At 39.9% G+C, this 26,613-nt stretch overlaps 1 protein-coding gene across 3 annotated transcripts in view; it reads right to left on the bottom strand.

The window, feature by feature from the left end:
- The window catches only part of MTNR1A (melatonin receptor 1A), a 107,493-nt gene that overhangs the window by 54,329 nt on the left and 26,551 nt on the right, over positions 1–26,613 (bottom strand). Inside the window, exon 3 of one of the 3 annotated variants that reach the window (XM_061583904.1) lies at positions 3,590–3,644. The exons of the other annotated variants lie outside the window; for them this stretch is intronic. Within the exon in view, the coding sequence (XP_061439888.1) occupies positions 3,590–3,644 (55 nt within the window). The remainder of the gene's footprint in view (positions 1–3,589; positions 3,645–26,613) is intronic. 3 annotated transcript variants of the gene reach the window in all.

The raw sequence follows: 26,613 nt of genomic DNA, 5'->3' as shown, positions 1-26,613 counted from the left end.
GACATTATTGACGGGTTCAGCACTAAAAAAAAAGCTTGAGTTTTTTTATAATTATCAGTTATATCCCACCTTTCCTTCAAGAAGGGCAAGGTGGCATACATGTTTCTCCCTCCCCCCATTTTATTCTCACAGGATAAAATAGGATAGGAGGTGCTGAGAGATCGTGACTGACCCAAAGCCATCATAAAGTTTCCTGGCTGAATGAAGATTTGAACCCTGATCTCCCTGGTCCTAGTCCAATACTCTGTTCACTACCTTTCAACAAGCCTTTTAAGCAGAGACCTTATTCCAGTCTGTGTTGGAATTGCTTCTTAAGACATTTTTAAAAAAATGTTTTTTAAAAGATGTTTTTAGCGTTTTATCCCTTGTTTGCTGCCCTAGGCGCCTTCTGGGAGGAAGGATGGGATAGACATTTAATAAATAATAATATACCACACTAGCTCTGACCGACTCCTGAAAAGTCACTTTTAGCTCAGCTTTCTCATGCATAAATTCCCCAAAGAAATGGCCTTTAACACTGGGGATGGATTTGTATTAATGACACATATCTTCTCTGCAAGAAATGAGGGTGGTTTGAAGAAATTAGCATCCAGTGAAATAAACATATCAACCACCTAATTACAGGCACACATTTCCAGTTGTAGTAATGTAAATAAAACACACTCATCTTAGCCATAGGAACAAATTAAAGTCTGCACAGTAGGGAAGAAGTTTGAGCACAGACATTAAAAAGCCAGTACTGTCATGCTAACTGATGCACGAAAAAAATATCGTAATTTGGGTACATGCAGTTTTCAACTACTTCAAGCAATAATGAGGCTAAATTAGGTTGTCAGAGATACCCCGCTGGTATGAATTGGGGGGGGTCATATTCTGTGAGAGATAAAGATGTTCTTCTAGCTAGCCCAAAGTTTTATAAACTGCTGTTTGTAAGCAGCAAAATAACTTGAACCACCTGCAACTGTGCATTAAAGTCACTCTGAGTTTAATGGGACTTACTTTCTGGAAACTATGCTTAGGATTGCCAACCCTATCCAGATTTATTCATACACCTCATTGATTTCAATGGGATTCACTTCAAAGTGTCTACTTAAAACTGCAGCCTAAGTGGCTTTGCTGATTATTTAGAAAGTGTTCTTTGGAGTTCAGTTATCTTAAGTTCAACCACATCATGACTTGCCAATTGCTGCAGTAATGATCTGAAGTGCAGCAGACATTTGAAAGTTCTGTTCAGAAAATAGTATATGGCTGAGTTGGGGGGAAATCTCCTGGCTCTTCCACAGTCAAGACATGTGCTGTATCCCACAAACTCTCACATACTGATGTTTATATTTAATTTAATAATGATCTACTGATTGATTGGTTGGTTGATGACAATTACATTCCACCCTTCCTTCAAGAAGCTCAGAGTGGCATACGTGGTTCTTCCTACATTTCTGTTTTATCTTCAAGAGAACCCTGTGATGTAGGACAGGCAGAGAGATGGTGGATTGCCCAGGGTTACCCAGTGAGCTTCACCACTTAGTAGGGATTTGAACCTGGATCCTCTTCCTACTGCTTTGATACTCTAACCACTAAACAACACTGCCTCTCTGATGAGCTAAAGATATCTCTTCAAAATGCTCCAGCATTTCTCACAGAGGGGGAAAGCACAATCATTAATGCACTAGCCACTTATAGACTTGATTATAGTTCTACATTGGTTTGTCCTTGAAAAGTGTCTACAAATTTCAGTTGGTTCACCATGTCATAGCCAGACTATTGTCTGGTACAAGACATTCGGACCACATTACTCCAGTATTATTCAAGGTCCACCAGTTACCTATTTGTTTCCAGATCCTAATTTTTAAGGTCCTAAACGGCATGGGGTCAGTATATCTCATGCATGATTTCTGTTTAACAACTCAAGCCTATTGACTGTTGTGTCCCTCCCCACCCCACCCCACCCATCTGAAGTATGGCAGGTGAAAGTGCATGATAAGACTTTCTCAACTGTGGCATTAAATTGTTGAATGTCCTCCTTAAGATACCTTCCTATCAACTTCATTGCTCGCTTTTTGTTCAACAGCCAGAATCTTGCCTTTTAACGAAAGTGTTTGGGCTGGATTAATCAGAAGGTTGTTTCAGCTGAGTTGTTGGAATTCTTGCTCATTTGTTAGCTGCACTATTTTTGTTTAATTCTCATTTTTATTGATTGTTAATAATATTGTTATTGTTAAAAGGCAGGGTATAAATGTTAAATTGAATTTTAAAAATACAGAGAGTGAAAAAGCAAATTTCAAGGCACTATTGATTTCCTGAAACAAATTGCTTCAAAAAATTTTCAGTTTGCTTCCACTACCCTTCTTCAAAATCAGCAACATCCTACTCCTTTAATAGCTCACAAAAAGATCACAAAAAGAAAAAAGGGAGGGAGGAAAGACCTCTGAAGGACCAGGTCCGCAGCCTTGGGGTTGTGCTTGATTCCAGGCTGTCCATGGAAGCTCAGATTTCGGCAGTGAGCCAGGCAGCCTGGTATCAACTACACCTCATACGAAGGCTGCAACCCTACCTTCCTGTTCATCAGCTTCCACTGGTAGTACACGCCCTGGTCACCTCTCGATTGGATTACTGTAATGCGCTCTACGTGGGGTTACCCTTGAAAACGGTCCGGAAACTACAATTTATACAAAACGCGGCAGCTCGACTACTTACGAATAGTCGCCGCCGGGATCACATCACACCAGTGTTGTTTGATCTACACTGGCTTCCAGTTGTCTTCCGGGCCCAATTCAAGGTGTTGGTATTAACCTTTAAATCCCTATACGGTCTCGGCCCAGTTTATCTAAAGGAGCACCTTCAACGCCACCAATTATGCCGCCCGACAAGATCAGCCACACAGGGCCTTCTCTCAATCCCGCCGACAAAAACAGCTAGATTGGCGGGAACTAGAGAGAGGGCATTCTCAGTGGCGGCCCCCACCCTCTGGAACTCCCTCCCACAAGATCTATGGCACGCCTCTTCCCTAAATGTATTTCGTAAAGCCTTAAAGACCTGGCTCTTTCAACAGGCCTTTGGGATTTCCGGGGAGGGTTAACTTCTATGACTGAAATGCCTCTTACCCTGCACTAGTATTGTTGTTGCTGTTGTATTGTTTATATATTGTATTAATGTATTTTATCGCATTGTGTTTTAACTGTTTACATGTACGTCACCTAGAGTGGCCATCGGCCAGATAGGCGACACATAAATTAAATTTTATTATTATTATTATTATTTAGGCATACAATTGTTAGTCAAATAGTTATAAGTATTCTCTTTCATGATGTACCCCTGGTGTAAGTGGGACAGAAAAGGAATGTATGACAAATCAAAGCACTCTCCAAGGGAAAAGAGTGAGCCACACATTGAAATCATCAGATGTCCCTGAAGCAACAGAAGTGTGTTATTGGTTCATCATTTTGGAAAATCTAATGAATGTGGCACAAATCTCATCAAGCGAGTCTATCTGAAATGTACTAAAATAGCCAATTAATAAGTCTTTTCTTTGGTAATTAAATGAGCTGTAGCTGAAATGAAATGAAATTCAGAGAGTAATAGACCACTCTACCTTTTCTTTGCTGTGGACAAAATGTTCTTCCATGCCACCTTTCCCATAGCAGACACTATAAGAAAAAAATGCCAGTGAAAAAAAAGCGAGAGGGACTGGAAAGAAAAATTTATGATGGATTCAGATGGACTATTGGTACCCAATTCATCCAGATTAACACTTTCTCCCAGTGATGGCTAGTGAGTACAGTATTGGAAAAAAGTATAGGAAGAATCAACATCAGGTAGAAGGTTCAAATAATTAGGTTATGAGTCATGACATGATGCAACAAGTTTTATTATTAATTAATTAATTAATTAATTAATTAATTACATTTGTATACCGCCCCATAGCCGAAGCTCTATGGGCGGTTTACAACAATTAAAAACATTAAAAACAAATATACAAATTTAAAAACACTTTTTTAAAAAACAATTTAAAAACAATTTAGAAATTGATCCTGTGGCAGTACCTACACTTCAGAACTCCCTGCCTATTTACATTAGGCAGGTGCCTTCATTGTACTCATTTTGGCACCTACTAAAAACACTTTTGTTTAGGCAAGCCTACTCAGGCATGTAGAAGCTATGATGTTTTTTATATCTGTTTGTAACTCATTGTTGGTTTTATTCTTTTGAATGCTTTTAAATACCTGTCTTTAACTGTTTTTGCCAATTATTTTATTGTTTGAATTCCTACTATAAATCACTTTGAGGTTTTTTACAATAATGCAGTATATAAATGTTGTAAATAAAATAAATAAATAAATTTCGGAGGCACTGTGGCCCTTGGGTCTCTTTCCTCTTTTGTACTGAGTCAGGCCATTTGGTACCATCTAGCTCAGTATTGAGGACATGGACTAGGATTGGCTCTCCAGGATTCCAGGCAATAGTCTCTTCCAGAGATTGAACTTTGGACCTTTGCAGGCAAAGCATGTGCCCTACCACTGAGCTACAGCCCTTTTTCAATTCACTAATGAATGCACAGCATACCTGGGCAGATCCACACCATATTTGAAGCACGTGAATCCCATCACAGAATCCTGGGAACTGTAGTCTGCTAAGAGTGGTGGGAACTATAACTGTTAGGGGGAAACTTCACTTCCCAGGATTCTTTAGGGGAATGTGAGTTGGGTGTGCTTTAAATGTATTACGTGGAACTGTGTTACTTCATAACCTTTTCCTACGTATAAATCATTTTAATTAATGAGACAAGGTTTGTGTGACATGCTGATTCCTCTTCTCCAGTAAGATAATTCTTTGATTTACCAGCTATTCAATAGTGAAACAGACTGTCTCAAGAGATGGTGGCCTCGCCTTGGCAGAGGTTAAGCAGTAGTTAGATGGCCATCTGTCAGGGTTGCTTCACATAGATCCTGTATTGAGCAGAAGATTGATCTAGATGACTTCAAGAACTCTTCCAGTTTATGCTTCTAGCAACTGTTCAGGACAGAATTCAACAGCTATCCTGATTGTACAATGCTATATGACCAAAACAATTTATTGGCATCTGAAGAGCTTTCACACTAATGCCAGTGGATGGATTATTATTATTATAAAAGGAATAGGCCTTCATTGGACATTGTCAAAGGCTGTTCAGGAAGTTGTTGGATGGACCAAATCAGTGTTAGGACAAAAGGTTGGACTAGATCAACCTTCCCCAGCCTAATACTCTCTAGATATTCTATAAAACTAGAAAATGCTTGACCTGTTTAATTTCTACCTGCCATATAGCTGTTAGACATAAGAACCCTGTTTTCCCCAATGCCAACTTAAACCAAAGCCTAGGTTGCCATCCTATACCCATTTACCTGAAAGTAAGCCCCATGAGACACAAAGGTACTTACTTCTAAGTAGACATGCATACTATTGTACTGTAAATATAAATGTACTGTCTCCAAGTCGATTCCGACTTATGGCGACTCTATGAATAGGGTTTTCATTGTAAGTGGTATTCAGAGGCAGTTTTACCATTGCTTTCCTCTGAGGCTGAGAGGCAGTGACTGGCCCACGGTCACCCAGTGAGCTTCATGGCTGTGTGGAGATTCGAATCCTGGTCTCCCAGGTCATAGTCCAACACTCTAACCTCTGTGCCACAAGTTAACTATTAATGAGTCCCTAGTCTTTAGCTCCTGCAAAGCAGGAGACATGTCTAAGCCTTTTTGCAGTTTTCACATGTGCCTTTGGGAGGGAGAGAGATTCTTTAACACTTATTGTGTAGTAGTATTTGCAGTAAATAAGTTCTAGACACTGCCTGATCTCAGGTGAATCCATCACAGGAAAGATGCATCCTGGTTGCTAGGGTGCCTGCAGGTGATGGGTTTGTGACCCCTTTTCTAGACCATTCATTTCCTGGCCTGTTAAGCACTGGAGATTTGATACTTGTCTGTAGAGTAAGTCAGGTAGGCTTCTAGACATCCAAGTAGTTCCGAGATGAAGTTGGGGTGTGTGTGAACATAATGGCTGCTGATAATAGGGGAAAGCTGTGATATTCCTCTGGGTAGTTCCTAGTATCCAATCAAAGGATCTTATAGGGGTCTGTTTTGCCTCGTGAAAACTTGCAGGTTCTCTCAACACAGTCTATCAGCTTCCCCCCATCCCTACTCTGCACTCTAATAGTGTCTCTCCCAGCTATGCCAGCAAAGCAGTTCATGAGTGGAAAGCAGACAGACCTGCAGACATGTGATATATTATTATAGAAAATGTAAGAAGTTATAATGAAAAGTGCACAATTCCGCTTTCGAGAAATATGTTGGATTAGCTAGGTCATAGTGAGCTAATTGGATTTGGAATCTAGTTCTGGGTGCTGTTAAAATGGATTTTCACACTGTGATGTGACCACAGCAATTTTGTACAAAGGCTATTTCCCAACTATGTTATAAAAATATGAATTATGCTGGAATAATATAATGTTTCTGTTTTATTTTTGATACATGCTATAAATATCATGAATAATATTAACTCATTTCACTATCCAAATAAGTTATCAAAACTAGTAAGGACATAAAATAGGCAGTAAGGCTACCTGCACAGCACAACTGATAAGGGATATGTGAGGGAGGACATATAATTTGTTCAGATAAATAGCACTCTGGGAAAATTACATCCAAGTAACAGGGTTCAGCTGAAATCTTAGTAATTGTAAACACAACAGCCTGCGATCTGAAAGTAACACTGAGATCTATATATAGTTACTGCCCAATCCTTTATCCATGCCTATTCAGAATAGGGTTGGCCTGAGACTGATGCTGTATCTTTAGGAGAAGAGTAGGTCAGCCAAGTGCAGGTGTTCTTACAACTCTGTAATGAGAAAAACCACAAGGTGGAATTCTCCCTTCCCCCTGCACAACTTTTAAAGATACAGAAGACCTTTTGGTTGCCAGGCCCAGGCTCCAAGAGGTCTTCTGTATCTTTAAAAATTGTGGAGGGGGGAGGGAGAATTCCACCTTGTGGTTTTTCCCATTACAGAGTTGCAAGAACACCTGCACTTGACTGATCTTCTCTTCTCCTAAAGATACAGGATCAGTCTCAGGCCATGGACCTGGCAACCCTAATTCAGAATCAAGTCCCACTGAAAACCAGTAAGACTTAACCCCAGTAAAATGCATGAAGAATTGCAGCCTTGCAGCACAATTCTAAACAGGTATATTCAGAACTAAGACCTAGAAGCAATCCTATACACATTTACCTAGGAGTAAATTCCAGTGAACTCAATGGGACTTACTTCTGAGTAGACTTGCATAGGATTAAGTCTCCTAAACCTGGAAACATGTATACTTCCTAAGGAACTATTCCAGAAAAGACAATGAAACTTACTTGAGTAAACATGCGTAGGATTACATAATAAAATGTGAAAGTTAAGAAGGAACATAAGATGTTTTACATCAAGTCAGAACATTGGTCCATCTTATTCAATGTTGTCTTTGCAACTATAGAAGGTTTCAGACAGGACTCATTCCTTGCTCTGCCTGGGGATGTCAAGGATTGATCCTGAAACCTTTTCTATGAAAAGCATATGCTCCACTGAGCTACAGCCCTTCCCCCATAAAAGGAATCCTGTGTAGGTTTACTCAGAAGTAAGTCATCCCTTTGTTCTATGGAGCTTACTTCCTGGTATGTATACATAGGATACAAGTAAACATAGATAGGATTGTACTGTATTTTTCTATAATATTCTATATTCACTTAATCTCCTAATTAATCTCCTAATGTTCCCTTAAATATTAGACAGGTGTCATCTCTGTTATCTTTTCGGTGCCTACTGAAGACCTTCTTCTTTCAACAAGCCTTTTAAGTTGAAACCTTATCTCAGTCTTACGGTTGCCAGGCTCAGGGCCTGAGAATGATTCTGTATCTTTAAGAGAAGAGAAAATTAAGCCAAGTGCAGGTTTTCTTGAAACATTGTAATGGGAAAAACCAATGGGAAATTCTCCCTTCCCCCTGCATAACTTTTAAAGATACAGAAGACCTCTTGGAGGCTGGGCCTGTCTGCATCTGTGTTGGAATTGCTTTTAAAGATGTTTTTAAACCTCCTTTAAAAAAAAAAAAAGTTTTTAAACCTTTTTTAAAACATGCTTTTAAAGCTTTTTTTTTAAAAAAGTTTTTTAAAAATGCTTTGTTTTAATATATTTTAAAGACTGTTTTTATGATGTTTTGAAGTGTTTTTAGTGCTTTTGTTTGCCACCCTGGGCTCCTACTGGGAGGAAGGGTGGGATATCAATCAATCAATCAATCAATCAATCAATCAATCAATCAATCAATAATGTGTCCTCCAAACAAAATCCACCAACTGCTATAGGCAGTTTTGAATGGAATGAAAACATTTTTGAACACAGTCATTTTGTTTTCTGTTAGATGCTCAATAAGAAACTAAATGCAAACCAAATGTAAAAAAATGAAAACAGAAGCAGCAGCAACAATACAGAAAATATGGCATGCATTGCTGTAGCATTATACTATAAAGATGACTCATATTTTTCACAGGAAAAGTGACCTTTTTGAAAAGAAACACAGACTCTACTTGTTGTATTGTAGACATTCCCTTAGCACGATATCACATCACTATTCTATGAATACATCAATGATTAACAGCTGTTAATATCCACCGGTCAATATTGGCCACAGAAGGTTGATCTTTCTAAGCACTGGACATTAATCCTATTGGCAGAAGATATCTGAAATTGCAACACAAAATAAAAAAGGAAGGACCAGTGAAGGACACTACATCACACACACACACACACACACACACACACACACACACACACACACACACACACACACACACACACACACACACACACACACACACACACACACACACACACACACACACACACACACACACACACACACACACACACACACACACACACACACACACACACACACACACTTCATTCCAACTATGATTGTGGAATTTGGTGCAAAAGGCCCTTCCTATCTGTTGAGCAAGCAGTTGTGGTGAATAGTCTTTTAATGACTTGTTTTTATTATTTATTTATTATTATTTATTATTTATTTAATTTGTATCCCGCCCTTCCTCCCAGCAGGAGCCCAGGGCGGCAAACAAGGCACAAAAAACAATTTAAAACATCATAAAAACAAATCTTAAAATACATTAAGACAAAACAGCATTAAAAACATTTTAAAAACTTTTTTAGAAAGGGTTAAAAACATTAAAGAACATATTAAGCAATTCTGACACAGACACAGACTGGGATAGCTCTCAACCTTAAAAGGCTTGCTGAAAAAGAAAAGTCTTCAAAAGGCGCCAAAATGATAGCAGAGATGGCGCCTGCCTAATATTCAAAGGGAGGGAATTCCACAGGGTAGCTGTTGCCACACTAAAGGTCCGTTTCCTATATTGTACAGAATGAACCTCCTGATAAGATGGTATCTGCAGGAGGCTTTCACCTGCAGAGCACAGTGATCGACTGGGTATATCAGGGATAAGACGGTCTTTCAGGTATCCTGGTCCCGAGCTGTATAGGGCTTTGTACACCAAAACTAAAACCTTGAACTTGGCCCAGTAGCAAATGGGCAGCCAGTGCAATTCTTTCAGCAGCGGGGTGACATGTTGGTGATACCCTGCTTCAGTGAGCAGTCTCGCTACCGCATTTTGCACCAGCTGTAGCTTCCGGACCAACCTCAAGGGCAGCCCCACATGGAGCGCATTACAGTAATCCAATCTGGAGGTTACCAGTGCATGGACAACAGTGGTCAGGCTATCCCAGTCCAGAAACGGCCGCAGCTGTCTCACCAGCCAAAGCTGGTAAAAGGCACTCCTAGCCACTGAGGTCACCTGGGCCTCTAGCGACAAAGATGGATCCAGGAGCACCACCAGGCTATGGACCTGCTCTTTCAGAGGGAGTATGACCCCATCCAAAGCAGGCAACTGACCAATTACCCGAACTCGGGAACCACCAACCCACAGTGCCTCCGTCTTGTGAGGATTCAGACTCAGTTTATTGGCCCTCATCCAGCCCACCACCAAGTCCAGGCAGCGGTCCAGGGCTTGCACGGCTTCTCCTGATTCAGATGTTACGGAGAAATAGAGCTGGGTATCATCAGCATACTGCTGACACCTTGTCCCAAAGCTCCTGATGACTGCTCCCAAGGGCTTCATATAGATGTTAAACAGCATGAGGGACAAGATGGTACCCTGCGGCACCCCATGGCACAGCTGCCAGGGGGCTGAAAGACAGTCACCCAATGCTATTCTCTGAGAACGACCCTGGAGATAGGATCAGAACCGCTGTAAAACAGTGCCTCCAATACTCATCTCACCAAGTCGACCCAGAAGGATACCATGGTCAATGGTATCAATGGTATCAAAAGCCACTGAGAGATCAAGTAAGAATAACAGGGTTGCACTCCCCCTGTCCTTCTCCCGATAAAGGTCATCCATCAGGGCAACCAAGGCCGATTCAGTCCCATAACCAGGCCTGAACCCAGACTGGGATGGGTCAAGATAAATCTGTTTCATCCAAGAGTACTTGCAGTTGCTGCGCCACAACACTCTCAATCACCTTCCCTAAAAAGAGAGTATTTGTAACCGGTTGGTAGTTGTCACAAACCAATTGGTCCGGGGTAGGCTTTCTCAGGAGTGGTCGAATCACCGCCTCTTTCAAGGCAGCTGGAACCACCCTCCCGCAGTGATGTGTTGATCACACCCTGGATCCACTCGGTCAGACCCCCCCGGCAAGCTTTTATAAGCCAAGAAGGGCAAGGGTCGAGAAGACACGTTGCTGGCCACATCATTGCAAGCACCTTTTTAGACCACTCATCTCCATGCTGTTGTAGATGGAACCAAATGAATCTCTTGAGATTAAAACAACACTGAGTTTCATAAGGGGTAAAATCAACCACAGAATACAGGAAAGCCATCTGGTAGGTATGAGCAAGACTCAAACTGAAGCTTATCTACAACCACTCATTTCATTTGTGTACAACCATTTTTTGAAATAACGTGCCCCAAGGGAGCTGCAACTACAAGATACTGGAATACAATCTTGCCCCCAAAGAAATCAACACAATGAAATCCATTGAACATACCACATACTGTACCCAGATCCTTGCCGCCGTTTCTTCAACAACAGCCTGGTGCAGGGCCTCCTGTACGGGGCCTCCCAGCATGGGTGTCTCCTGCTCAACAACAGCGTGGGTGTCTCCTGCTCAACAACAGCCTGGTGCCTCCTACCCAACAACAGCCTGGCATGGGGCCTCTTGTGCGGGGCCTCCTGCTTGACAACAGCCGCTGCCTCCACATCCTTCTCCCCCTCCTGCTCCAGGCAGGGCCCAGATCCCCGAGCTCCCGCAGCTGCCCTCTGACATAAACTGCCAGCAGCAGCAGAAGCCCGGGGAGCAGTAGCTGAGCGAGCCCGAGGACATGGAGAGGAAGACAACATTGAAACAGCAAACAGCTTTGCTGTAATAAATGCCTGTCGCCCTTCTGCCTCTCAGGAACTGCCGCCCCCGCTAACACCACCTCCTCTTTTCTGCCGGTGCTGATGATAATGTTGTTTCGATTTAATTCAATTTTTGTATATTGTATTCTTTATATTGTATATTATTGTATTTTTATACCTGTGTTTATTTTTCTTGTAAGCTGCCTTGAGGGCCTTTGGCTGAAAGGCAGGGTATAAATAATAATAATAATAATAATAATAATAATAATAATAATAATAATAATAATAATAATAATAAATTTTCTACTTGTATCATTTTGAGGCATTGTCTTTTGGAGGGAGGAGGGTTTTTTCCCACTTTTGAAGCTGCTCCCCCTTTTTCATGCTCTGCCTTTTACTGGACCAAATTCTGTTGGTTGAACCATAGAGTATGCAAGCCTTTGAAGCAGAAATTGCTGGGAGCTAATTCATAGCATATACAAAGAGAATGAAACGTCAATTCATTTTTTAATTCATGAATAACCTGTCTCCTCCTCCTTCTCTCACTAGCGTGAATTCCCTTCTCTCTTTCCTTGTTGGCCTTAAATGTAGTTTCATGTTATGTCTGCACCGGTGAGAGCCGTGGTGAAGCCTAACCATGGTCCCCATATTAAACAGAGTTTGAAACTAGGGTTTGAAGCAGGTTAGCAAGCTGCACTTAAAAGGACATCTGGTTGGTCAGCACTTGTGCAGATGTAATGCTACAGTATGGGAAGGCCAAAAAGGGAACGGGGGAATTTGTACTGGAGCAGGAAGGGACAACATGAGCCCCACAGTCTACTTCCAATCTCACAATTAGTGTACAATCTCCAGTGGGCCAACATGGCTGCATCTGCAGTAGTTAGAGGTTTGCAGGGTGCTGTTTCAACATGGAAGTTATTAAAATGTTTAGAAGCATTTGAATAATCACTTGACATCCTTGTCTGAAAATGTTCACAAGTCCTATTTAAAATATCTAGTTGCTATTAATATACATAGTGGGGAAGATGGAAGTTACTGTATCTGAATTGTTCTTCAGGACTCCAAAACTGTGGACCATTTTTCCCTCTAGTGACTGCTACTGTACATTACAGCTGCTTGACTGCATTTCTAAGCAATTATTTTAATGATTTCTAAAGACTGAAATTTTGCTGCAGGTCAGAAGACAAATTTAATTACAAGCTAAACCACAACTATCTTTGTACTGAAGTCATAGTCCTAAAAAAAACAAAGAAGTAAAAAACAACGTATGGAGGCTTAAAGTGTTTATGAAAGTGCTGTTTTTAATGAAAGTGAAAGGCTGTTTTTGAAAGGGGGGGGGAGATAATATATATTTCAGTGTCCCTGTTCTAAAGTTCTTATCATTTTGTTTGGGTCTTTTTTTCACGTGTTTTATCTTTCAGTCCAGCAATTGTCATGTTTCTTGTACATACACTCTGCTTCTTGCAATTAATGAACTATTATTCAGCATTAGCAAAGTTCTTTTGTAAAATAATGTTCCAGCTAAGTGTACACACAAAGAAAACCATTGCTAGGTTGTGCAAAAATCAGGAAACAAGATGTTTTGAGACATTTTTCCAAAATTGCCAGAAAGATAATAACCATAATTTTGTGCAAGGTCATAACTATTTTTAAAGAGAAAATAGAAAAAGAAAGATGAAGCAAAGTGGAGTGGCTGAATATGACTTGAAGAGAGTCAGTCTCCCGCCCCTTTCATAAAATGAAAGGAACTCTAATACAGGTGGCAAAGGAGGAATGGAACAGTTGCTGGTCACAGTCGTACCTCTGGTATGAAACACTAACTTTCACAGAACTTTCTGTCCATTCCTAGGCAGAAGTAACATAACGTGAGAACTAGAAGATCACAGATAACGGTTGACAGAAGGCCCCATCATCATGGCATCACTTCATTCAACCACCAGGATTGTTGGCCTCATCAGAATTGTTGTGAACGCCCTTACAAATGTATCTTGGGAATGTGGGAACTATAACTAACATTGTGTGAGCCACTCCTTTAAAAAGTCTAGTACTGAAAGACTCATCAAGAAAGGAGGTGAGGTTGAGTACCGACAAGCTTATGGCCCTTGACATAGGCAAAAATAAAATAAGAAACACTAAGCCCAAGCCACAGATTTTCATGAATCTCCCTTTCCCTTTCTCTGGCCAGGTGACTGGCAGGAGGGTAGAAGGGGGCACCTGGATTTTGTTCCTCTTCCTTGCCTGGGAAAAAGATGGACAAGGGCTATACAAATACACCAGCTTGCATCTGCACCCATGGATCCCTTGTTCAGGCATAGGACAGGTCTAGAGCCTGGATGCAGGAGGCTCTTAAATATGCAGTAGTCTCATGGAAAGGATGAAAGGGTTTAGTAACAAACCTGTGCCTGCAAACTACCTTGTGTGATAGGCCAGTTGTCCATGATTCAATTTTTTTTAGTATATTGAGCTAGGAGGCAAATATCTGCCTCAGCAAGTGACCAGCTAGATCCCTTCCATCTCTGCAGGCAGCTTGCTTTCATCATTTTTCCTTCTATGTGCAAGTGTTAGAACTTTCTTCTAATAATTTTTGCATAGGATAGCATGCTGCTTAATGTTTATTTTCTTAAAGGACCTTTCTGTTTTCCTTTTGCCCCTTATTGCTATTTCCTAATACAATTATTTTCTCATAAAACCCAAGGGAATCTATCCCCCACCTGCTAAGATGTTTGGCATTATGCTATATACTTGTGTTTAAAAAGAAAAGAGGGACGTAAGCTGTTCCTGGTTGGCAGAGACAGGAGAAAGCTAGCCAGGTGCTACCTTGCCCAGACAGATATTTGGCCATAGATCTGGACTTCCTTCCTGGACAGAGTTAGAAGAAAAAGGAAGGCAGTGGCAGAAAATCTACTAAAAAGATGGAAATGTGCAAAACTGGTCTACCGAACAATTGTGCTTTATAATAAGATTATATTCTCTTTTCAGTACCATAAAATGGTCTGTGTTTGCTTATTTGAGTGGTAACATAGTTGGATTATTTGGGTGGTAATATTCTAACCACAAAGTGTAGCAAATCTGAATAGAAATTGTGATGTTGGCTATGTCTTATATGAAGATTTTGCCAGATTTCATGGCTGTCAATTCTGAATCCATTCCCATGACTTTGCGTAGCCAGAACTAGAACTTCGCTTAAGTGTATTCAGATTTCACGGTGCTGAAGCCATGCTGCTTGAGGTCAGGCTCACTGTTTACTTAGATATATTCTTCACATCTCTTGTCTGAAACAATGAAGACATGATTTTATAGAACATTCTTATAGTGCTACAAATGTGATTGTGCCATATCCTAGAAAAGGAAAAATGCATTTTAAAAGGGCAAGCCTCAAGATATATCAGAAAGCACATTAAGCTTTCTCTTGTTTTCCCAAGTAACCATTAATGTATGATCACAAAAAGAGTTAACAAGATGATGGACTTCAGTTTGATTATGGCAGGGGGAAAGTCCTGAAAAATTCTGACTGTTTCATTGTTCATGTAGCAACACTGCAGAAACCACAGTCACATATGCAGGGGAAATGTTGCTACCTTGTTGTGGATATCTATATCTATTTGTTGAAAAATCAGTTGAGAATATGAAAAGCAAGCAACCAATAAGGGATCTTAGAACCAAGAAAAAAACAGAAACACCAGTGGTCATTCAGTTGATACTATTCGTAGGATTCAGTATTTCAGTGTTATGAATGTGATTTTGCCATCTTCTAAAGAAGGGGATGCTAATTGCCCAGTTTACTCTTTTGAGTTTCATCAGCAACCTGAGGAGAAAAGGTGACCATGCAACTCAGCTTTTCATCAAAGAAGCTGTACACATATCTATACTAATACCAGGTATTACTATACTTAACTGACAACTATTCCATGCAGTCAACTCTCTGTCTGAAAAAATGTGGAGCATGGAATATGTGCTTTGCTGCCTTGTGTACAGATTGTTCACAGCTCAGCAGTCTCACAGTGTTTCTTAAAAATGGCAAAAATGCTCCCGAAGCCAAAAATATCCTGCATTTCTCAAAGACCATTTTATAGGTTTGCCTCAGAGCTTGGAAGATTACTTTTAAAAAGTAATAAATTACAGTTACAGTTACATGGCCCAAAAAAGTAGTAATTACCGTTGCAATTGCTCTGAAAGTAACTGATTACTTTACTTTTACTCAAAAGTAATCACTACAATTACATTTTAATTACTTTTTAAAAAATTGCCTACAAGGTGCTGGCCTTGGCTGCTGCATATCTAAGTAGCCTAAAACAACATTAAAAATAAGCACACACACACAGAGGGTAGTAGAATTTTTTTTTATCCATAAGATTAACAGAATGGCATAACAGAATCTCACATCCTCTCACCCCACCCCAAGCAATGATGATACCCCAACACACATATTTTTGTATATATATATTGCCTCCAGCTCTTTTCTCCTTCCACTCCTGTCAATTTTTAAACAATTGTTTTCTCCATACCATCTCGCTCTCCACCTCCTCCCTCATTGCCTCCTAAGCACCCATAGACCATGAAGGAAGAACAATGCTGCACAGAAGCCCAATTTGAAGCACATGATTTTTATTCACAAATCAGAGGAGCAGACGATTTCCCCTGCTCCACCCCAAGTAATGCACAAAAGTAATGTTGGAAACATTACAATTACTCCTCAAAAGTAATGAAGTTACTACTCATTCTATTGCCACCAAAATGTAATGAAGTTACCCACTCGTAATTTATTACTTTTTTGAGTAACAAGTAATTCGTTACTTGTAACTAGTTACTTCGAAGCTCTGGTTTGCCTAAGGTCAGAGGAAGGAAAGACAAAAAAAAATTGGCTATGGGGCTAGTAAATTTCAACAGCAGGGTGGGAAATCTCAGGCCCAGGGGCTGAAAGCAGCTCTCCAAGAGGCTTCTCTATCTGGCCACACCTCCTCCCTAGCCACACCCTTTGTTCCAGGCCACACCACTCAGTGGTATTACAAGATCCTGTAATGTATTATAAAGATCCCTACACTGAGCTCAGAACTGAAAATCTCTGGGGGGCTGGGTGTCAGTGTCTCATTAATCCCCCCTGCCAGCCACCTACAAGAAGGTTAACACAAGAATAGAGAGCACCAGTAAGTTAATGCAACTAAAATCACAAATGCAACAAAACATCCAGAATATTTATCTGTTCAGGTCTAGGCTTGCACTAAAATCAAGACAATCTACTGTTTGGCTCAATGGTCACAATATTGGGCACTCTGAAGGGTAAAGACATTCAGTCTCGGGAATTACACCCAGGTGGGAAGATGCATCAGGAAAGACAAAGGGTGGACTCATTTTATCCTGGTACTAATAATGGCAGCATCTAGAAGACCATTCCTTGAAAATATCATGATCTAGTTGGGGGGGGGAGAAAGATATTAACTTCTCTCTGCCGATTCATGGAGACACTAGAAGTTTTCAGATGTTAACATTATATGGTGTGGGCTATTTGACTGCAGGGCTTAGCATGGCCAGGTGGTTCCTTCCAAGATGGCCAAAGTCCATTGGGGTAAAAAATCAATGAAATAAACAGCATTGTCCTCAAGGTATTAAGAGGTACAGTTATCCTGCATAACAGGAATTTATCATGAAGACAAAGGACACTTAATGAACACTGCTATTCAGGTTTCAGGAGTGTTTGGTGGCTTGCCGAGACTTACTCAGCTATGGATATGAGGGGCTCCAGTTGCACTTTTCATTATATTTGATTCACAAAACAAATTTATACAGCTCATACTGCTCTGCTGCATTTCTAATCAAGCACCATTTCCCCCCAAAGGTTCTTCTCCAGTTTGGAATGTAAAACAAGATTCTGAGCATATGTGTTCTATGTTCAGTAGACCATTTGCTCAACACCAACTACTATGGAGGCACATGCACAGTTCATTCCTGTTAACCTTACCCTTATTCTCAATGAAACTCTCACTAATTGCATGAATAAGGGGAGCAGATCATCCAGCCATGCAGCTATTTGTTCAGTTATATCAACTGTTTCTTGCAAATTGTATTATTTTATTTATATCCGGCCTTTCTTCTTTTACGGAAAAGCAGCATACATAAGGTTCCCAAACAGTCTGCCATCTGGGCACTGACCAGATCCAGTCCTACCTAGATTCCACAATGTTATATGGTTGATGTCTCTCATTCATTCTTGTCTGTCATCAAAGGGACTCCTCCTGGGAGGAAGGGCAGGATATACATTTGACTGACAGACAGATAGACAGACAGATAGACAGATAGAAAGAAAGAAAGAAAGAAAGAAGTCCTTCCTTGTTCCCAGGTGTTTTGCTTGGAGCAGGGGGATTTACAAGCAACTCTCTGCCATCATGGCTGGTGCTGAGAACATCAATTCTCCAGCCCTGACACTACAATTCCCAAGGGACAATGTGGGAATGTGTAAGCATCATGGAAAGTAAGCACACATATACCACCCAAAAGTACAAACCACGTTAGAGATCAGAGTGAGGGGGAAAACTTCCCCCCCCAAGCATTCTCTGATACTTCTGGTAACTGTGAATCCAATAAAACTGAGCCAAGGGGAAAGGGTTCAGACATCACTACTTGTCAGTGGACAGGGACTTGAAACAGATCAAGGGCAAACAGGTTATATATGACATCTGGGGGAATCTCCTTCATATTTCTGGGGCAACATGAATCCTGGAACAATTTCTTGTCTAGTGACAACACAGACACCTTCAGTGTATGTCTGGGGATACCACCAAGCCTATTTTAACCTGCACAACTATTTCAGCCTGACAAATGCATCAGATTACCTCCTTGTTGTGTGTTGTGTTTTTTCTGGTGCTATATAGCTAAGTTTAACAAATGCTGTTTTCCCTCCAAGCTTTTTGTAAGTGAATGTGTATGTATATCTTCATTTTCTCCCTCTTGGATGTTCAGCTGAAGGCATAACACACATGGAAATACCTAATTAAACAATCCATCATTACAAAGTTAAGATAAACACTTCATGCCCTGAGGTGTATTGATGCAATAGCATCCAGTCATGTGGAAAGTAAAGCATTAATATACCAGCAGAAGAACAATACAAACAATAATTAGCCTAATACTTTTGAACAGCTACAGATCCATGCTACTCTTGTTGATGGTGCAGCAAAAAGGGGAGACCCCAGAAAAGGGGGGGAGCAGGACAGGGTTGTACTGAATAGTAGAAGGAAAGTGGAGACAGTATAATAAAAGACTGAACTTCTATATATGAAACTCCCTGTCCCTGATGAAGGACCTGAGAGATCTGAAACACAGTGGATACTAATGTTTTTTATCCTGCCCATTTGCTTCCTGCTTTAAAAAAAAACAAAAAAACAAAAACACTTGTTGATTGTCAACTGCTACTCTCAACTATTTGGAAGATAAGTGCTATGTTGATCATTATAATATGGGAATTCAGTTCGGTAATATCTTACTGATCAAGTTTTCAAAACTTCTCAAACAACAGGAAAAGCAAAACATAAGAAATATTCACTGGAGAAGAGACCAATATATGACAATCCTATAATAGCTCTCTGTCAAATTGGCTCATGCACCTATGAATTGTTTCAAAAGTTTTAATCCTTTCAATCCCGTAAGTCTCAGATTGCTGAACAATATCAAGTATGTCCTCAAGAAACAACGACCTTGAAATCTCATCCCAGGAATCAAAAACGAATCTGGATCTTTGCTTTTAGATCATCAAAAAATTAATGAGGAATTTGCAACTTACTATTCAAAACTATGCATGTTGGACAAGCCAGATGAGCAAAAAATAGAGGAGTTTCTGGCAAAGATGGAATTGAAAAATCTCTCTCCAGATCAGAAGTCATACTTGAACCAACCAGTGATAACTGAAGAGGTTATCGATGCTGTCAAGATTTTGAAAAATAGCAAAGCCCAGGCAATGACTGATTTACTAGAGATTTTTATAAGGCATTTAAAGCTGAACCTGGCTTACTCAGCTATTTAACAACATTGTGTCAGGAGGGGAAATACCCTACTAAAACCTGACAGAGACTCTCCTTCACTGAACTCTTATCGCCCCATAGCACTCATAAATCAGGATGCTAAACTGTTATCTTCAATAATGGTTAAGTGACTGAACATGTTCATTAGACAATTTATATTCCCAGACCAATCTGGGTTCATGCCGAAACCCAATATTGCAGATTCAACATGCAGGGTTCTGAATGTCATACCCACAAACTTTCTGCAGCTTTTGTATCTCTTGATGCATTCAAAGCCTTTTATAGGGTGGAATGGGTGTTTCTAAAAAAAGTTGTTGCATAATATGAACCTCGGGAAATCATTTTATCATCTGATTGACCAGTTATATTCAAAATCATCAGCAGTGATTTGCACCAATGGTCTAGAACAGCCTTTCCCAACTAGTGTGCCTCCAGATGTTGTTGGACCACCACTCCCATCAGCCTCAGCCAGCATTGCCAATGGTTGAGGCTGATGGGAGTTGTGATCCAACAACATCTGGAGGCACACCGGTTGGGAAAGGCTGGTCTAGAATATCCCCATATAGAACTGGGAAAGGGAACTTAACAAGGCTGCCCTCTGTCCCTGCAGCTGTTTGCTCTCACCATAGAAGCCTTAGCACAAGGGGTCAGGCTCAGTCAGGGGATAGAGGGCATCCATAGTGGAGGTAAGGACCATGCTTTCAACTTATTTGCTGATGATGTGCTACTGATGCTTAAAAATCCAGATAGAGCCATTCCCTTTATAAAAACTATATTAAAAGAGTACCACAACGTAGCAGGCTTGGAAATCAGTTATTTGAAATCAGTAATGTTATGTTTTCATGTGTCACCGGCTGAACAAATCCAGCTAAGTACAATCTTGGGCTTTCGATTATGTCATGGAAGTTTCCACTATCTGGGGATATTGATCTCTAAAGATCTTAATCAGCTCAGGCGGCGTAACTTTAACAAAATCACAAAAGCAATAGTTCAAGAACTAGCGAGTTGGCAGCACTTGAGATTGTCTTGGTTAGGTAGGAGAGCCGCCATCAAAATGGCCATTCTGATTAATTACTGTTTCTTTTCCAGGTGCTTCTGATTTTAATGCCTAAACAGTGGTTTCGTAGATGGCAAAAAGGACTAGAAAATGTATTGCAAAGAGCAAATGTAATAGAACTAGTGTGATGACCAGATACAGAACAAGAAACATGGGAGGTCTGGGTGTGCCCAATTTAAAGCTATGTTATGATGCTTTCCAACTCAGATAGCTCCTGCATATTATTAGGAATTCAGAAGATACATTGTGGGTTGCCATGGAGATAGAGAAAACAGTACCCTCAACTTGAGCATGGCCCTTTCTGTCTACATCGTGGTCACAACTTAAATAGATTACTAATCCATTTCTACAGGCAACTTCTTTGGTATGGAAATGTTGGGAAAGAACATTAGCACCTAGCCTCTCTCCTCTCACCCCCTTTCTAGACCTTCCTGAATTCAGGGGCAAAGACAAATACATTCAATACAAAGAATGGGAGGGGGAAAACGTATATAGGATTCAGGATCTGCTTGTAAAAGGGCAGCCCATACCAGAGGCCTCACTGCATGAAAAACTGGGACAGACATCCTGTAACTGGCTGCATATAGTTCAGGTTCACTCATTAGCACACAGATTAGGAAAATGAACTGACATCAAATGCACCCTTACACTATTTGAGAAAATGTGTGCAAACTCAGTTACAGAAACAAAAGGTTTAGCAGCATCACTATACAGAATACTTACAGCAGCCACAATGGGCAACACCACAGGTCTCAAAATGAAATCAGAGGAAGAGCTGGGTGTTGACATGGACGTACAGCAGTGGAATCAACCATGGTCTAAACCTCCTTTAAAAACTGCCTCAATCAAAATCCAAGAAGCAGCTCTTAAAATACTTTTCCAATTGCATTGGATACTTCTGAAATTATACCACATTAATAAATCTCTATCTCCATTATGCTGGAGAGGATGTGAAATTGTGGACTCATTCTGCCATATGTGGTGGAACTGTAAACCAGTAATGAAATTCTGGAATATGGTTTTTGGAAAAAATTCAGATACTGCAGGGCAATTGCTAATTCCAAATGAAGCCTTGGCCTTGTTATCCTATACAGGACATTTCAATGTATCCATTACACATAAAGACCTAGTCATCTTATTACTAATGGCATCCCACATGGAAATCTCATTTCAATGGAAAATAGCAGACAACCTTTCAGTCGAATGATGGATGGGAAGAGTGTGGAAAATAGCGCTCTCTAAAAAGTTAATGCAACATAATAGAAAAGTTTGTGGTATAGCAAAAACAGACAGAGTTGATTATGTGTGACACCCGTTTATAGTTTATATTAATAAGACTCTACCAGTCCTTCCCCCCCCCCCATTATACCATGTCTCGCTAAGGTGAGGGTCACACTGCCACAAAGAAACATACAGAAGGGTGAAGAGAATAAAGACAGTGAGTGCAAAATAACTATGATATGTCATTTTGATTTTTATTAAGGTTTAGTTGCTAGCTTAAATTGTCAACATCGCTTATATATATATACTATATTCCATGTTATGTTGATTCATTGTTCGAATGTTTCTTTGTATATAATTAAATAAAAATTAAATAAAAAAACAAAAAAACAATATAAAGTGTATTTTAAAAAAGTACCATATAGTGAACATTCAAGTATATTTTTTGTTCACCCCTTTTGCCTATGAAGATGTTCATTTTTTGTTAGAGGAACTTGGCAACAGCAGTGGAAGATTTTGTTTTGTTTATTAAGTAAGTACAAGGGCATTACAATGTCCTAAAATGATGATTTAGAACTGTTCTTGCTAGTATTAGCATTCTTGGAAAAGTTTAATTCTGAGCATTTTATTTCATTATACTGCAGGCAGACATATACACATGTACCCTTTTATAAAATATTTATAGAAAATACAAAGATATTGAGAAATCTTTAGTATCACATACGTATGTGTCAAAGTATTAAAGCAGAATCCACACTAATTGAAGTACTACTGATTTCAATGACAAGAGTTAGGCTACGATCCCATTTAGCCAGGAGTAAATTGGATGGTCACGTATCCAACTTCACAGAGACCTCTGTTTGAAGGGCTGTCCTGTCCAGTTAAAGAATCATAAGAAGGGAGAGCAGGTACTTTGAATTTGCCCATCAATAGTCACCCCCTGGATAGCAGACTGAGCAGTCACACAAGTCAGATTGTCACAGCCTTCTGCACTAGAGTGAGAGCTATTATATTAGTTTTATTGAAATTATATTTTTTTCCAAATTTACATCTATACACACATCTATTAGCATATGTAAATATATGCAAAACGGTGTCCTTTTTGGTGATGTATTTCCTCTTTTTTGGCAATGCATAAATGGCCACTCTAGAGAAAAAACAACCAGTTGAATTCAGTAAGATTTACTTCTGAAAGGCATGTATAGGGTTGCACTGCTAAGCACTTGCTTAGCACAGAGCTTCAAAGTGCTTAATTTTTGTTGGATGATGTCCTTTACAGTGCAAGCAGAAGCACGTCTCATTGAGTTCCCCTACGCTAGTGTGCATAGATTTTGAACTTAGAAGGCTTTTAAAAGGTTTTTTTGAAATAAACGTATGTGTTTTCCCAAAGGTACATATGAATGCATGCTTTTATATCACACTATAATACCTCTTTCTGGTGTAGAATTATTTCTTTAAAAAAATCAGCCTCTAAACATAATGCTACACACAGCCAATGTGAAGTAAAAAGCAGGCTGCATTTCCTAATCAGTTCCACACACACATGCCTATCAGAATGGGGAATCACATGTCTAATACATGCTGTGTGCACAATTCCCCAGAACTCTGCCCAATCCAACCGAACGCTGTGTGTATGTATCTCTTTACAAATTATAATCAGCTGTTTGATAGGGGTTGCAGAAGGCTTGGTCTCCATTCCCTCACCATGTCCTCTTCCCTGCCAAACAGCTGATTGGTGGGATTTCAGTTTTAAAAACAAACTGGGACTAGGAACTAGTCAAAACTCTGAGAAACAATCTGACACTAATATACTCTCTGCATAAAATAACTTCTGGTATGCAACTTTCCATTATGGAAGCAAAAAGCTATATGTATCATTATTTTCAAATTATTTTGCTGAAGTCAGCTAGGAGGGATGCAACGAGGAAGAAAGGTTTAAAGTTTTGTTTTTTTTAAAAAAAAGTATGCTTGAATTCTTTGTAATTCAAAAGAAACACACTTTGTATGAAATCACTTTTGCGTTTGGTCCACGATTTTCAAACAAAAAGTTAACTAGATCATATTATATCAAGAACAATTTAAGGAAGATTAGTACTCTAGGAGAGGAGGACTTCTGTGGAGTATCCTGCACAATATCATAAGGAAGACTGGCTCTAACATGGTAACCTCTGCTCCAAATCAGCATAAACAGATTTTTTCCCTCCAGTTTTTGGTTCTGAAAATAATCTTACAATGCTCTTACGAGCAAGGGCAAACATCTGACATTTGCTGAAGTTTGGCTAATTGGTGCCAAAGAAAATATAAATCAAATATTTTGCCCCAAATGGCTTTTTAGGGAAATACCTTAGAGTTTGCTGTAGATGAATTAACAAGCAATTGGTTGTAAAGGGAGTTCTCCCTAGACAGTAAACTAATGAAATTTGACAGGTTGAATAGTGTAAAAATAACGGCCTCAGCTGTCCAATGACTGTAAAACAGAATCTGTATCAATAATAAAATTATTATTATTTTACTATGCATAGAATTATGCTTGTATATAGGCAATCCATCAGATAACTGTAAGTATTATTATTATTATTATTATTAGATTTATATGCCGCCCTTCCTCCCAGCAGGAGCCCAGTACAGGAGAAGCCCTCAGTTGTTGAGCTTATGGAACCCTATATCTTCCTGCCAAACGTACACTCATATTATCAATTGCTACATCTGACTTCCTACCCCAGAAGATTAAAACTGAGCATCATACCCATAGTGCACTCTTCCTACAAAGCCAGGTTCTTGTTAATCCTTCTATCTTTAGTCAAATGTACAATTGTATCTAGCCTGCCTACTAGGTTTGCCAACCAGCCACTCTGTTACAATCTTCCCAAACTAGTAAAACCCACATTCTGATCAGTAACCAGAATGGGGTCTGAAAATAAGGAATTCCCTTTGTATAAAATGACCAATCGTCCAACTACACTAGCCTCCCCCACCCTAGGGCCTTCCATATTTTTTGGGCTACAAGCCCCCTCAGCCCTTGCCAGCATGGTTAATGGTCAGGGATGGTGGGAACTGTAAACCCAACATCTAGACGTCTGATCCACACTGACTGACAGTGGCTCTCCTGGATCTTTTCAGTCCTACCTAGAGATGTTGGGGGCTGAATCAGGGGTGTTTTGCATGCAAAACCTATGCTCTACGACTGAGCTATGGCCAATGTATTTCCGAGCTGGCCCTAGAAAGATTCTTCCTCGAAGCCCCTATCCATGACCTGCCATATTCTGCCAGACTCCATCCTGTACTTGACCTGATTGCATTCACTACCTTGCTTCGACTCTTCCCCTAGCCCAACCCAGGAAATCAGTATTTTTAAAATCAAAAGAACAGCTCAACTGCCCAGTTTTAGATCCACCCTCTATAATGGGCCAGACAAATCCTCAGAACAATGACATTTGTCCAAAGAAACATCAAACAGAAGCTGGATGTGAATAAAGATAATAATGTATGAAATCACTTCTGTGTCTGGTCCATGATTTTCCAATAAAAAGTTAACTAGATCATATTATATCAAGAACAATTTAAGGAAGATTAGTACTCTAGGAATACTTCAACAGAAGTACTCCTTCTACAGAAGAAAAACTACTCCAACTCATTGTGCCAGTGCTACTGTTACACAGTTAAATGAGACAAATCTCTCATTTAAATAAAGAAAAACTGAGACAACTCAAGGAAAGTTTTGGCAGGCTGGTGTTAATTTCAATCATATCGATTTTTAACTAAACAGGAAGAACAGATTGAGGCACTTGGTGGGGATCCCTTCAATATCCTGTCTGAAGGGCTGCACATATTGTGAGGGTGTTCAGTCTAAAAATCCTTAATTTAAGTGTGCATCTGTTAATTAAATTTCACATATCTATTTTGGAAGGTTTGCTTTGATAATGATAAACACACATTTATGAAAACCTACTGCTATGCAGTTCTGCCAATGCAATTTATAGCTAGGATGTACAGATTTGTAAATCTAGACCTGATATAGAAAACTTGAACATTGCTAAAATTAGCTTCTTTTTTATATAAAACATAGCCCAATTTCTTGCAAGTGTGACTTTGACAACACTATTATGTTGATTTCTGGTAAAACTGGCTCAAAGCAAGTCTGATTAACTCAAGTGTCACCAAACATTTTAGGCCCATGGGCACATTTGGATTTCTGAGCATGTGCTGTAGGTGCCATCCATTCTGGTCACCTCTCTCCATCCTCCTCATGATCTTTCCTCCCCACCACCATCACACACACACAGGAAGGTGCATGCATACACAGGTTTTCAAAGAAATCTGCACAAGCGTCTGATCAGTAGAATTTATCTGAGCCTTGATACATATACTGTATAAAGCTGAAATAAGTGGAGGAAAGCCTCACTTCCAAATTCCTCCTTCAGCCCTACATACTTTTAGAAAGAAAAAGGTAACCATTCCCACCATTCTCATGATCAATGCAGCAGTGAATGGATGGCCTCAGAGGCTTCGTAGGTGCCAGGGTAAGATCTCAAGGACACCATTGTGCCCACAGTTGCTACATCGGTGACCTCTGAATTGGTGAAAAGAGCACTGCAGAACTGTTTTCAGTACATGCACTGTTTTAAAACATGTAAATGTGAAAATGTGTTTTCTGGGATGAAGAAAAAGTCCATATTCCAAACACTTATTGTGATGGAATGCCTCCAGTCTCTTTGGAAGTGGTTTGCAGTTCATAGCACTTTTCAGCCCTATGAACATCTTGTTTATCAACCATAAAACAAATCTTGTTTTCCTTTGTACAGTTTTGGAATGCATTTAGCTGAACAGCATGCAGATAATTTAAACC

This window comes from Rhineura floridana, chromosome 9 (genome assembly GCF_030035675.1).
Source record: "Rhineura floridana isolate rRhiFlo1 chromosome 9, rRhiFlo1.hap2, whole genome shotgun sequence".
NCBI classification, from domain to species: domain Eukaryota; kingdom Metazoa; phylum Chordata; class Lepidosauria; order Squamata; family Rhineuridae; genus Rhineura; species Rhineura floridana.
This window is presented reverse-complemented; position numbering and strand designations above follow the sequence as displayed.